Raw genomic sequence first — 14,861 nt, forward strand, 5'->3', positions numbered from 1 at the left:
GCAGCCAACAGCCACCCTCCACTATAGCCGGCCTCTGCGTGTATGTGTGTTTGTGTGAAAGCGGGAGGCGCGCGCGCACGCACTCCTGGGAGAGAAGGACGACCCGTCAGGGGCTGGACGCGAGGAGGTAAACAAACAATAAGAGCGCCCCGCACGCGCAGCAAGGGCTTCCAGGTTAAAGAGGGCGTGGTGGTGGTGGATTCCAAGGAGTGGGGCTCTCACACTCTCCCTCTCACATGCGCGCGCGCACACACACAGGCGCTCTCTCTCCCTCGCTCTCTTTCAACGAGGTGCAGCAGGGATGTTCAGATCTCCATCCAGCGTCCGAAGGGTTAAAGGCATACAGCAGGAGAGTAACACGCGTGCACACACTCACTCACTCTCTCACACACACACACATTCACCATACATTGGGGGTGTGCAGCCAACAGCCACCCTCCACTACAGCCGGCCTCTGCGTGTATGTGTGTTTGTGTGAAAGCGGGAGGCATGTGCGCACGCACTCCTGGGAGAGAAGGACGACCCGTCAGGGGCTGGACGCAAGGAGTTAAACAAACAATAAGAGCGCCCCGCGCACGCAGCTCGCTTGCCTGTGTCCTGGGCTTGCCCCCCCCACGCTATATCGTCCGCCTGTTCGAAATCTTGGAAAGGGTGAATTTCCAGCTCCTTCCCCCCAGCCCCCGCCACCCAGGGACGCTCTCCCTTTCTGCTTTATGGTGAAGAGATTCCCACCCCCCACCCCCAAAAAACAAATATTAGCTTCAGAAGAAGGATTTTCTTCAGGCCCACATAAGGGAGGAACGGGCTAAATAACCCCACCACACCAGCTCTGATACTGATAATTACCAGTCTCCTCCCTCCATCTGGTGTTATTTCCATTTTAAAAAATTTCAATTTAAATGCAAAGCCACATTTAGTCATGTCTGGTTTGGCTCATAAAAGAAAATGCAAGGTGAGATTGTTTCTGGAAGCACTTAGGGCTCTTTTGTTCTGTTTGATTTCTATATAGCTCCTTCAATACAAAGATTACCAGGGTGTTTACAGTAAAACATACGTTATATTAGTTATTATTACTAATATTATTATTGGCCATCTTTCAGGGCAGAAGCCCAATTAAAACAACAACATAAAACAACAAATTAGTCAGCTGAGTAAAAGCAGTAATAAAACTAGATAATAAAACACCTCAGACAGTAAAAGCTCAGAAAAATAAGATCTTTACCTGGTGCTGGAAAGATATTAATGTAGGTGTCAGGCAATTGTCTTGGGGAGGGTGTGGATTTTTTTCCATGCTGGGTGAGTATGTAGGGATGTGTGGATTTTAATTTTTATTACCTTTCATAGAATCATAGAATAGCAGAGTTGGAAGGGGCCTACAAGGCCATCTAGTCCAGCCCCCTGCTCAATGCAGGAATCCACCCTAAAGCATCCCTGACAGATGGTTTGATGAGCCCTTTGATGAGGCTCATCAAACCATCTCCCTTTGATGAGCATATGTGAGCTGTGTATTGCTGTTGTTATTTTACCTTGAGTGTGTGTGTGAATGAATTTTTATTTTTGACTTAAGGCTCATCTACACCAAGCAGGATATTCCACTATGAAAGCGGTATATAACATGCAGGATGTACACTACTGCTTTATAGTGGTATTGAAGTGCACTGACAACTGTTGGGGCCCATTGACATGTACCATATACTGCTTTCATAACCGCTTTTATAATGTAATATCCTGCTTGGTGTAGATGTGTCATGGGCCCCAACAGTTGTCAGTGCACTTCAGTACCACTATAAAGCAGTAGTGTGGCTCCTGCCTTTTATACACCACTTCCATACCACTTTCATAGTGTTATATCCTGCTTGGTGTAGATGAGCCCTATGTCTTTGAGATTATGGTTATTTTACAGTATGGCTTTCTTTTTATTGTACTAGATTTTTCTGCTTCATTTGTTAATATGAATTTTCTGCTTCATTTGTTAATAATGCTCCTTCTCTTGCTGGTGATGGTAATAATGGATGCGGATTCTAATAATAATACTCCTCCTTCAGTTGCTGGTGATGATGATAATGATGATAATGATGATAATGGATAACCTCCCTTGTGGACTGTGGGAATGCTGTGGACGTCATATATCTTGACTTCAGCAAAGCTTTTGACAAAGTACCACATGACATTCTGATTAACAAACTAGCTAAAAGTGGGCTAGATGGAACAACTATTAGGTGGATCCACAGTTGGCTACAGAATCGGACTCAAAGAGTACTTATCAATGGAACCTTCTCAAACTGGGGAGAGGCAACGAGTGGGGTGCCGCAGGGCTCAGTCCTGGGCCCAGTGCTCTTCAACATTTTTATTAATGATTTGGACGAGGAGGTGCAGGGAACGCTGATCAAATTTGCAGATGACACAAAATTGGGTGGGATAGCTAATACCCTGGAAGACAGAAACAAACTTCAAAGTGATCTTGATAGGCTGGAGTGCTGGGCTGAAAACAACAGAATGAAATTTAATAGGGATAAATGCCAAGTTCTACATTTAGGGAATAGAAACCAAATGCACAGTTACAAGATGGGGGACACTTGGCTCAGCAATACTACAAACGAGAAAGATCTTGGAATTGTTGTAGATCACAAGCTGAATATGAGCCAACAGTGCGATATGGCTGCAAGAAAGGCAAATGCTATTTTGGGCTGCATTAATAGAAGTATTATTATTATTATTATTTATTTATATAGCACCATCAATGTACATGGTGCTGTACAGAGTAAAACAGTAAATAGCAAGACCCTGCCGCATAGGCTTACAATCTAATAAAATCATAGTAAAACAATAAGGAGGGGAAGAGAATGCAAACAGGTACAGGGTAGGGTAAGCAGGCACAGGGTAGGGAAAAACTAACAGTAGAAAGTAACAGTAGAAGTCTGCACAACATCAAGTTTTAAAAGCTTTAGGAAAAAGAAAAGTTTTTAGTTGAGCTTTAAAAGCTGTGGTTGAACTTGTAGTTCTCAAATGTTCTGGAAGAGCGTTCCAGGCGTAAGGGGCAGCAGACGAAAATGGACGAAGCCGAGCAAGGGAAGTAGAGGCCCTTGGGCAGGCGAGAAACATGGCATCAGAGGAGCGAAGAGCACGAGCGGGGCAATAGTGTGAGATGAGAGAGGAGAGATAGGAAGGAGCTAGACCGTGAAAAGCTTTGAAGGTTAACAGGAGAAGTTTATATTGGATTCTGAAGTGAATTGGAAGCCAATGAAGAGATATCAGAAGCGGAGTAACATGGTCGGAGCGGCGAGCCAAGAAGATGATCTTTGCGGCAGAGTGGTGAACAGAAACCAACGGACTGATGTGAGAAGAAGGAAGGCCAGAGAGAAGAAGGTTGCAGTAGTCCAACCGTGAAATAACCAGTGCATGAACAAGCGTCTTGGCAGAAGAGACAGACAAAAATGATTGAATCCTGGCAATATTATACAGGAAAAATCGACAAGATTTAGCTACTGCCTCAATATGAGGAATAAAGGAGAGCGAGGAGTCGAAGATAAAGCCAAGGCTACGAGCTTCCTTGACCGGAGTAAGCGTAACATCATTGACAGTAAGAGAGAATGAGAGATGAGGAGAAGGTTTAGGAGGAAAAACAAGCAATTCAGTCTTTGCCATGTATAGCTTCCAAATCACGTGAGGTACTGGTTCCTCTCTATTTGGCCCTGGTTAGGCCTCATCTAGAGTATTGCGTCCAGTTCTGGGCTCCACAATTCAAGAAGGACGCAGACAAGCTGGAGCGTGTTAAGAAGAGGGCAACCAGGATGATCAGAGGTCTAGAAACAAAGCCCTATGAAGAGAGACTGAAAGAACTGGGCATGTTTAGCCTGGAGAAGAGAAGATTGAGGGGAGACATGATAGCACTCTTCAAATACTTAAAAGGTTGTCACACAGAGGAGGGCCAGGATCTCTTCTCGATCCTCCCAGAGTGCAGGACACGGAATAACGGGCTCAAGTTAAAGGAAGCCAGATTCCGGCTGGACATCAGGAAAAACTTCCTGACTGTTAGAGCAGTGCGACAATGGAATCAGCTACCTAGGGAGGTTGTGGGCTCTCCCACACTAGAGGCATTCAAGAGGCAGCTGGACAACCATCTGTCAGGGATGCTTTAGGGTGGATTCCTGCATTGAGCAGGGGGTTGGACTCGATGGCCTTGTAGGCCCCTTCCAACTCTGCTATTCTATGATTCTATGATACTGATTCTAATATTAATAATGCTCCTTCTCTTGCTGGTGATGATTGCTCGTGGTAGTTGTTTATTATGTTATAAAAATAAAGAAATGGTTTTATATAAGTGTTAATTCTTTTTTTAGTATTTCGTATATTATTATAGTAGTTGTGTGCCTTTGGCACTCATTGGTTGCTATCATTTACTTTTTGTGAACCACCCAGAGAGCTTCGGCTATTGGGCAGTATAAAATTGTAATAAATAAATAAACGTGACCGAGGCCACGCCCCCTTGGGGGCCGGACATGTTGAGTTGGCTCCGCCTTGGGGTGGGCATGTTGGGGTGGCCACGCCTCCTGAGGGCGACCATTTTGTCCTCCTTTTTGGTTTCCAAAATATGGTCACCCTATTTTATGCAACTTTGCTTACCCCACAGCCTTCCAGCTTCAGATTCACTATTCGGACCTTCAGGTGCTAAACTTTCTCTTCCTGAGCTGGCATCATCTGCAATGAATGAAAGAAAGTGTTTAAAACATCACAAGGTAAGGCTTTCGGCTGGGATGCAAACTGAAAGCTGTGCTGCCTTTGGAATGAACCACTCCATTCCAACACACTGAATATGCTTTGCTGCTGAGCCAGTTCAGTTTCTTTCCTGCTTTTTAAGCTTTTCATCTGGCTACTAACATGATGGGAGATTAATTAATGCTTCCATTAATAGCAAAGCGAAGCCCTTTTGTTTATGTTTATGGGCTGGCGTTCCCAAGCAGGAGATGAAACTCTTTTGCACTCCTAGCAAATGATGGCATAAATCAAAATTATAGCTGAAAAGGCAACAGAGACTTCTGGGAATCAGTCATGCTATAGGCAACACTTCACAGCTTCCAGAAAAATACAGGAAGGGGGAGAATTATTTTGAAACATACACAGTGCCTTTCTACAATTCTTTTCCTTATTTATGCAAAGCAGGGGTCAAAATGAAACTATTTGGAGGAGGGTAACAATAGGGAAAGAGGGGATGAATATCAATGTTTAAATACATTGCTTTACAATATATTAAGAACAAAAGAAATGTACTAGACAAGGACTGAAGTGATAAATTTTAAAATCCTCATTCATCCTCGAAGCTCACCATGTGACCTTGAGCCAGTCACCATTTCTTAGCCTAATTTACCTCACAGGGTTGTTGTGAGGACAAAATGTGGGACTGGAGAACCATGTGCCCTGCCTTGCCCTCCCTGGAGGAAAAGTAGATATACATGAAACAAATAAATGAAGACTTGTTTGCCCCTCCACCTCCGCCTCCTCTCCAGCAGTACCAACTTAGCCACAATACTTCTAAGGTTCTGAAACTGGGTTCTTTCTGGAAAAGTTGTCTCTGAGCTCCTATTCAAAATTGAAATATATGAATCTTTATGACACAGGTTGTGCTGAAACAGATCGCTTCACTCCATATGTAGATTCAACTGGCCCAGTCCCCATTGTCCTCATGTTTTGGTAGATGGCATGTAAAGGGGAGCCCAGGCCGCACAGCTCTACATGTGCATGGTCTCCATGCAACTGGGAATTCTGACCGTGCAGTGCTCCTGATTGTGTGGAGAGCTTAAGCTCAGAGAGCTATATACATGCAGGACCAGTGAGGCACATGATGCCACGGACCTGTGCGATCCTACTCTATCCTCCCCATGTGGAGTCTACGTGTGGAAAGAAAATCCAATGAACAGTAGTCTGGTGAGCTTGAGATCTGACATACGACATAAATATGCACGTAGTAAAGGAACATTAAAACCCAATTCATCAATTTGAAAACAGTTATATATTTCCATCAGAGTTGTTACTTAGGCTCTTTTAATTTGCATTGTGGTTGTTTGGCTACCCTCAGTGCTGAAATTAGACAAGTCTTACAGTGGGACATTTTTACATCTAATGGTTGAAATGTATGAGATAATCTGCCTTTCACATAAGTGACCATTCTTGCAGGACCCAACAAGCCAAGATACATGTGATGGAATACAGGGTTGTGGGAAGCAGTGTGGCATTCTGGCTAGAGACCTATGGCGAACTGGATACAAATCCTGATTCCGCCACAAAGTTTACATGGGGAACGTGGGTCAGCCTTGGTCTCTCAGCCTCACCTACCTCACAGGGTTGCTCCAAAGTTAAAGGGGAGGATTTATTTATTTATTTATTTATTTAATTACATTTATATACCGCCCCACAGCCGAAGCTCTCTGGGCGGTTTACAACAATTAAAAATAGTAAACATTAAAAGTATGACCTTCTTCTAGAAGCAGCTTGGAACAGAGGCTTTCAAAAGCAGCAACCGGTAACTGTGTGTGTGCTGGACTAAATATACAATGATACAGTCTTCCTAAGAGAGGCTTTGCTATAATGTTTGTAGTGTACAGCAGTAAAGGCCTGCCTACTATGCTCCTTAAAATTGGAAATTGCTTGCAGATTTACCATTACAAGTTACCACAAATCATAAGTGCAACCAAACAGATTTATGAGAAACCATTTAGGACACATTTGGAACTCTTTATTTCAGGTAGTTAGTAGCAAAATGACACGTGGTAATAATATTGAAAATAAAGATTTTATAACTTTAGAGCCAAGCCCTGAAATCGTACAGGGCTCTTTGTGGAACCCCACACTAGAGGCTCACAGCACTTCCCTGAAGATTTTTAGCAGAGGTTTTGTCAATTAGAACTTAATCCTACACAGCCTGGCAAATCAAGGCTGGCCTCCCATCCTTTGTCTCCAGCCTCATGTTACAGTATGTCCACCAGAGTGCAAGGCCCCTCCTGCCCCCAGCTCCACTCAGGCACACCAACTAATTGGCATTCTCAGCTGCACTTGACAAGCTGCCAAGCCTTTCATGTGAACCAAATTGCTGTGAATGCGCCAGATCCTTTGAAGATGCATCTCTGCTCGTTATCCAGCCAAATCCTCGAAAGGTGGGCCTGCATACAAGACTCAGGAAAATTCACCTCCCCTCCCCTGGAAAAGAGAAGAAGTTTGAGAGGGAGTGGCTGCATTAGAAAAACGGAGATAAGGTAACTCCGTTGTTCAGAACGGAGGTTGACGAAATCAACAACAACTCATGAGCCTGCTACGGGGAGAACGTAACAACAGATGCTGCCGGCTACCAAAATTCAGGGAGGATTGGGTTTTTAATTTTTTTTTAATCAATACTCTACAATCTACTATGGATTGTCATGCCCCCTTTTCTACAAAACAATAGATTGTTTTACATAATGTAAACAGACCAATTTAAATCAAGTTTCTCATTTTGTAATCTCAACAAATATGCACATCAATTGGTTACAGTTGCAATTATACTGGATTAGGGGGATCTACACTACTGCCTTTAAAGCACTTTGAAAACGGTTTGAAAACTGTATATGCAGTGTGTCCTGGGCCCCAACAGTTGTCAAAACTGTTATAAAGTGCTTTAAAGCAGTAGTGTAGATCCCTCCCAGTAGAGCTTTTGCAAGATAGAACTGCAGCTCCTTAGAGACAAGGGTTTTTTTCTGTGCATATATGTGCTAAGCAAGGTCTCTTACTTGAATGCCCAGAACTTTCCAGAACTAAGGGCTTATAGTACTGGACAGCATGACGTTTCCCCATGAAAGTGATTTCCATGCTATTCTGTCGGTAAAGACATACATATTCAAAACTTGAGAAATGAACACACTGCAGAGCTCATTCAGGTAGGTATTTGTCATAAAATTGCAATAAAAGATGGGCCCAATGGATTATCCTGGTAAAATACAAGATTGTGTCTCCTGAATCTTAGCATCTGCAATGACTTAGGTACAGTAAGAAAACCAAAATAAAAAGAATCCATGACCTTTTGTGCTGTATTTGTAATACTTGACCTCAAGAGTAATATACACCCACCCGCCACACACACACATTCTTTGACCTGAAAAGCACAGTGATCTTCAATGTAGGCTGTAACCCCATATTGTAGGCTGTAACCCCATGTAGGCTGTAACCCCATATTCACTTACCTGGAAGTAAGTGCTATTGAACCCAGTGGGACTTAGTTTCAAGTAGACATGTATAGGATTGTGGTGTGAATGTCAGTTTAAGGCAGGGGTGGGTAACTTGTGGCTCTCCAGATGTTTTTGCCTCCAACTCCCATAAGCCCTAGCCAGCATAGCTAATGGTGACAGATGATTAGTCCAAAACATCTGGAGGGCCACAAGTTGCCTACCCCTGGTTTAAAGGATCAGAAGTTTAAATTTTTATTTTTCAAGGGGTAGTTTAACAGCCAACACCATTTCTCATCTCTCTTTCTCTCTTACTGTCAATAATATTACACTTATTCCAGTCAAGGAAGCTTGTAGTCTTGGCTTTATATTTGATTCCTCGCTCTCCTTTATTCCTCATATTGAGACAGTATGTCGTTTTTTCCTGTCGTTTTTTCCTGTAAAATCCTGTCTTTTTTTCCTGTATAATATTGCCAGGATTCGATCATTTTTGTCTGTCTCTTCTGCCAAGACTCTTGTTCATGCTTTGGTTATTTCTCGGTTGGACTACTGCAACCTTCTTCTCACTGGCCTTCCTTCTTCTCACATCAGTCCAGTGGTTTCTGTTCACCACTCTGCCGCAAAGATCATCTTCTTGGCTCGCCGCTCTGACCATGTTACTCCACTTCTGAAATCTCTTCATTGGCTTCCAATTCACTTCAGAATCCAATATAAACTTCTCCTGTTGACCTACAAAGCTTTTCACTGTCTAGCTCCTTCCTATCTTTCCTCTCTCATCTCACACTATTGCCCCGCTCGTGCTCTTCGCTCCTCTGATGCCATGTTTCTCACCTGCCCAAGGGTCTCTACTTCCCTTGCTCGGCTTCGTCCATTTTCTTCGGCTGCCCCTTACGCCTGGAACGCTCTTCCAGAACATTTGAGAACTACAAGTTCAATCGCAGCTTTTAAAGCTCATCTAAAAACTTTTCTTTTTCCTAAAGCTTTTAAAACTTGATTTTGTTCTGACTTTTATACTGCCTGTTTGGTGCATTCTCTTCCCCTCCTTATTGTTTTATTATGATTTTATTAGAATGTAAGCCTTTGTGGCAGGGTCTTGCTATTTATTGTTTTACTCTGTACAGCACCATGTACATTGATGGTGCTATATAAACAAATAATAATAATAATAAATATGAAAAATTAAAATCTGCTTTATAGAAACTGTTTTTATTGTTAAAAATTCATTAAAAAAAACAGTACTGTATCGTAAACATGAAATTCACTACCACGGGATGTAGGGAAATGCATTGTTTCAATAACCTGGTTCTCACAAGAAGCCATTGAGGGTGAATTTCCCTGCACAGTTTGTTGTGGTGGTTGTGGCCACCACTTGGACCACTCAAGCCATGCCTTAACTTCTTGTTACAAGCGAACTCGGCAAAGGTGGGTTGTTGGGGTGTTTAACACAACCCTAAAATAGCCCATGAATTCTGGGTGGCTTGTCAACCACCCCAACAACCCACCCTTGCCGGGTTCACACATAACAAGCTATGGCTCACCCCTGCCATTACTTAAATATTCAAATTGGTGGCAGCCGCAACAAGAAGCCCCACAGGGAAATCCACCCTTGGTGGCTTCTTCTCACATGTGAACTGGGCCAATGTCTTTTAAGAAGGGTCAGACAAATTAAGAGAGGATAGATCTATCAATGGCAATGAACCATGGTAATTAAATGAAACTCTCACTCACAGAGGCAATAGACATCTGAACACCAATCAATAGGAAAAAGCCTGTGAGTGGCACATATCACTTTTCCTACCTGTAAGTTATGCATATTTTACTTCGTTTCAAACAATTGCAGCAAATACAAAAGAAAATAGATTTACAAAGCAACAAGTGGGCTGTAGGCGATAGAGCATGCCAAATTACCTAAAATTCATAGTTGAAACATGTGTACATTTTTGTAGAAATATGTCCTGGCAGATAATTATGTAAAACTGGTGCAATTTTGAAGGTTTTTACCCAAATCAAACACTCTCAAAATGCCCCAAATGCCTTATGTTTATGCCACAAGGTACTTGCTGGAACCAATGTTAATTTGTATGAAATTTAACCTCCCACCCAAGATGTTTCATGTAAAATATCTAAAATAATTTTTATGGGGGCCCTTCCCCCAGCCTCACACATTTTCACATGAAAGGACTTTATAAGAAAACAACTAATAATAATTTTGGAAATATCTTACATGGCATTGAAAGTCTTTATATTGGAAAGGGGGCCTTCCTTTTAAGATGGATCCAGTGGAGCTTCTGCTGCAAGAATTTATGCTTACATGGGCTATTGGGATGTGCTTTCACTGTGTAAACTCAGAAGCTTCATCAGTTCCCTGATTGACATTGATGTGGCTACCAACAGATGATATATCAGTTGAAGAGTATCAAACAGTACAGAGTAGCTTAATTTCAGCTCCGAAGATATCTTCATTCATATCAGTCAGAACTGTTTCAAGATTTGTCAATCGTGTTTTCAGAATTTGTTTTTTAATGTTACACCTAATTTAGATCTTGGGCAGATGGTGCATTGGGTGGGTTTGTTTGTTCTTTGGTTTGAAGCTCACTATGTATTTATTTATTAAAACATGTGTATCCCACCCTATTATCACTGGGATCTCCGGGCAGTGTAGTAGTCTATACACTCTGCCAGAACCTACCTGCAGCTTTCTCCACAAAGGGGAATTAACTGAATTAAAACAAATGTTCTACTATCCTGATCTTTGAAGCTTGCCAGGAAGAAAGATTTTGTTTTTAAATTAGTTTCTAGTACTTCTGCCTCTGAATTGCATCAGTGCATTGGAATGCACACTTCGTTTGGTACTGGACTGCCTCCCAAGGTTATGTCAACCATGAATGGCAGATTTAACAGCAACCCAGACCTTGTAGAAAGGCAAGCCAGAGCTCTTTTCTGGACAGCCGTGAACCCCCCTAATTTTAGTGAATGTGTAATGGATGCACCAAATCATTCATGGCTTTTTCGCTATGGTGTAAAGGAGGTTTTTCTCTCAGGAAGTTGAATTAGCCACAAATAGCTCTGTTGGGGAAAAATAGTTTTCTGTTTACAGAAAACTCCTGAAATAGCTTAATTCTGACATACTTCTATTGAAATTGTGGAAAGAATGCAGAAAATGAAGGGCCCCAGTGTTCCCTCAGGGCGTAATATTTAAACAAAGCTTAATATGCCTGGAACCATGTTACTGTAAGCTCCATCACACCTTGGAAGAAATGCTGGCTAACGCTGGCTACCGTTGCTTCTCCATGGACACTAAGCTACTTCCTGTTTTCAAACAGGAAGTAAACAAGGTGCGCGAGGGCCATTCAGTCCCTTGTTGTGAACATGCTGCTTCTCCCAAACACAGCAGGAGAGGGCAGGAGAGAGCAGCAACCAGACTTTTTCTGGTTTTTCTTGCCATGCAAGAAAGACCAGAAGGGGCGGAAGAAGCGTGAGAGGCAGACGATGTCTTTATTTATTTATTTATTTATTTATTTATTACATTTTTATACCGCCCAATAGCCGAAGCTCTCTGTGAGCGACCTCCGAGGAACCCGTGAGTGCCCAGCAATGAGCGTGCAATAAAACACTCATGGGATGGAGCTATAAATCTATATTCTTTTTCTCAGCTGAGTCAGCATGGGCAGGGTTGTAGAAGTCTCTGCACTTGTAGAAAGAATGTTGGAGTAGGGTTTGGGGGAGAATCCTCCCCAAAATTCTATGGTCCATAGAAAGCTCAAGCATGTATCCTGTGGAAAGGCTGAACATGGCTTGGATCAATATCCAGCAATGATGTGTAAACCAGTTTCCCTACCAGCAACCCTGTGAGGTGGGGGGAAACATGGGACCTGGCTTCACACAGGCCAGATCTAAACCAAGCAGGATATAATACTATGAAAGTGGTTTGAAAACAGTGCACTTCAATACCATTATAAAGCAGTAGTGTAGATCTTCTTGCCACAGTTGTGGGATGGGTGAGGGAGAAAGAGGCTGACCTCAAACTAGTGTGTGGGCTGTGTGGTGCTTCAGCTCACCGGGATCCCTGATCCCTGAAAGTGGAGGAGGGGAAAACCAGTAAGCAACTTACATATAAAAAAACAAGAATTTCTATTTATTTAACAGGGAGTGGAGCATGAGGGGAAGAGGTAGGAAGCAAAGCAAACATTGAAATGAATGAACAATTTAAAGTAAGACTCTAAACCATAAAATAGAGGGAAAGGAATCCAAATGTAGGTTACGTCTTAAGACCGGCTCAAGTGGAGCCATCAAGAACTCCAAGGTAGCTAACTAAGCTAGGCTTCAGTTACTCACAAATGGTGGTGAGGCCACTGCTGACTGAACCTGTATTTTCTGCCTCTGCCTCCTTATAGTTTATTCTAGGGGTGTGCAAAGTGGGTCTTCTCTGCCTCAAAATTCGATCTGGAGTTCCATAGAGATGATTCTCTTTCTCAGTTTAGAAACCCCTCCCCCTTTCTCCACCTTGTCAAATTACCCATCGAAGAACCGTTCTGTATTCGGGTAACCAGTATTAACAGAAATGCTTACAGCTCCCTCATTTTAAAGATAAAGAGATAAAACTGGGCACAGTGATAGCTCTTACGGAGGGCTTTGGTCATGCCAAGTTTAAATCAGTTCCATTCATGCCTTGATTTTTTAGGAATTTGTTTTTAAAAATTCCCACTACAGCCTTCTCCAACCTGGTGCCCTCCAGAACTATTGGATGGAGCACATTCACACCCTACACTGGAAGCCCAGCCACTGAAATAAAGAGCCTGTCTGTGCCTGACTCAGGTGTAGAAGCTTTCTCACTCACCATGCCAGCCTAGCAGCACTTTCACACTGTGGAAATGTGGATGATTGACTTCTATGAGTCCGAGCAGAAATGCACTCCCTCTCCCCTCCCCATCCACAGCCAGAATCAGCAGCCAGTTAGTGTTTCCCACTCCCCCAAACACTGTGATTGGAGGAGAACATGGTCAGGGACAGCACTGTGGCTATTCCGAATTTGTTAGCCACAGAAGTCAATATCAAAGCTACGCCTCACCCCACCCAGCGTCTTCCAAATATGGAGATATTCAATTTAGACACACACAGCAGGATAATTCCAGAGACTTTAGGATCTCCGATTGGGCACGTTTCCACTCTGATATTAATCAATGGGTTTGGGAGCGGCTAATCTCTGCTCTGGAAGATCGAATGCTCCGTGGATGTTTGTGGTTACCACATAATTCCGGGGTGGAGTGCACACCCCTAGTTTCTTCAGTTCCTTTTCTCTTTCTTCTCAGTCTCCTCGGAATCTCTCCTCACAATAGCCCTATTCAGGCTTTCTTTAACCGAATAGAGTAAGAGCGTCATCACACAGGGGAAAATTGCGTTTGCTTACTATCGCTTCTCTGCCCATGCATTTGTCCCTCATTACTTCCTCTTTTGAAAGAGAAAGTAAACAACTTGCACGTGACCCATTCAGTGGGCCATTTTGATCCCGCTGCTTCTCCTGCACATAGCAGGAGATAGTGGCAACTTCCGACTTAAAAATAAGTCGGACTTACTGGGGTGATTTTTTGTAGTGCAAAGAAGGCTAGAAGGGGCAGGAGGCATGCAGGAGGCAGGCGACACTGTGAGAGGGACCCATGAAAATCCATGAGTTCCCAGTAATGAGCATGCAATAAAACACTCATCTGATGGAGCTCTTAATGTGTGAGGAGAGGAAGCCCCCTCCTTACATATTTTTGTTGCCCTCTACTCATGGCAGACAACTTTCTGAAGAGGAGAACCTTTGTAACTGTAGAGGTTCTCCATGTGAGCTAGAACACTGGAAAATCAGTGGCCGCACTGCACAGGGTTACTGGTGGATTGGGTATAGAAGTGTGTTCCTGCCATGTACTTCATATGAACCCAACCCACATCTGAGACCTCAGTAAGCTAAGCAGATCCGAGATACAGACCAGCACTTCATTTTGAAGCTTCCAGAGCCACTCAGAACAAAGGGAAAATAGTTTGGTGGGGAGCATGGAGGTGTTTTGCCTGTGCTATGTATGAGTGTGCCTTGCCTGTTTTTGCAAGCCAACCCAAGAGGCTGTCAGGATCAGGTACTACTGATGAGTGCTTTCAGGATCCAGGTCTGAGCTCAAAGTGCTGCTCTTCCTCAGAGTGCTGGCAGAACTCAAGCCCTGGCCAGCTGCAGTTCATGATAGGGTAATTTGGTGCAGCTGGGAGCAGCTAGAGTCAGGGCTATTTAAGACCCACATTGTGACTCCAGCATTGGCCACAGCAACATGGTTCCTGTGGTGCTTGGCTCCTGTTCCTGGGACTGCTCTCTGGACTACACTCTTGTTCTTGCCTCTGCCATGCCTTGACTATTTGGACCTTGGACTGTGCCCTGGACTGTGCCCTTGCTGCTGGCCCTGTCTGGACCCAGGTTTTACCTTTCCCTTGAATCTTTGATTGGCCCTGGACTTGCTACTACCATGGGCCCTGTTGGACACTGGTCTCTGTCACTGGGTTGCTTACAGAACCTAGCCCCTGCCTTTTGCTCCTGCCACATTGTGGTTATACCAGTAAACTGCTCTATTCTAAACAGCTTGTGTGTGTGTTCGTCTTTGCTCTCCTGGGTCCCGGTATTCAGTCTGCACTCCCAGCTGTGCATGT

At 43.5% G+C, this 14,861-nt stretch overlaps 1 protein-coding gene across 2 annotated transcripts in view; it reads right to left on the reverse strand.

The window, feature by feature from the left end:
• Nucleotides 1-14,861, reverse strand: part of FGFRL1 (fibroblast growth factor receptor like 1) — a 265,004-nt gene that overhangs the window by 25,554 nt on the left and 224,589 nt on the right. For both annotated transcript variants that reach the window (XM_063125943.1, XM_063125942.1), the window contains exon 4: nucleotides 4,624-4,698. In XM_063125943.1, the coding sequence (XP_062982013.1) occupies nucleotides 4,624-4,698 (75 nt within the window). The remainder of the gene's footprint in view (nucleotides 1-4,623; nucleotides 4,699-14,861) is intronic.

Source organism: Elgaria multicarinata, chromosome 5, assembly GCF_023053635.1.
Source record: "Elgaria multicarinata webbii isolate HBS135686 ecotype San Diego chromosome 5, rElgMul1.1.pri, whole genome shotgun sequence".
In the NCBI taxonomy this organism is placed as follows: Eukaryota; Metazoa; Chordata; class Lepidosauria; order Squamata; family Anguidae; genus Elgaria; species Elgaria multicarinata.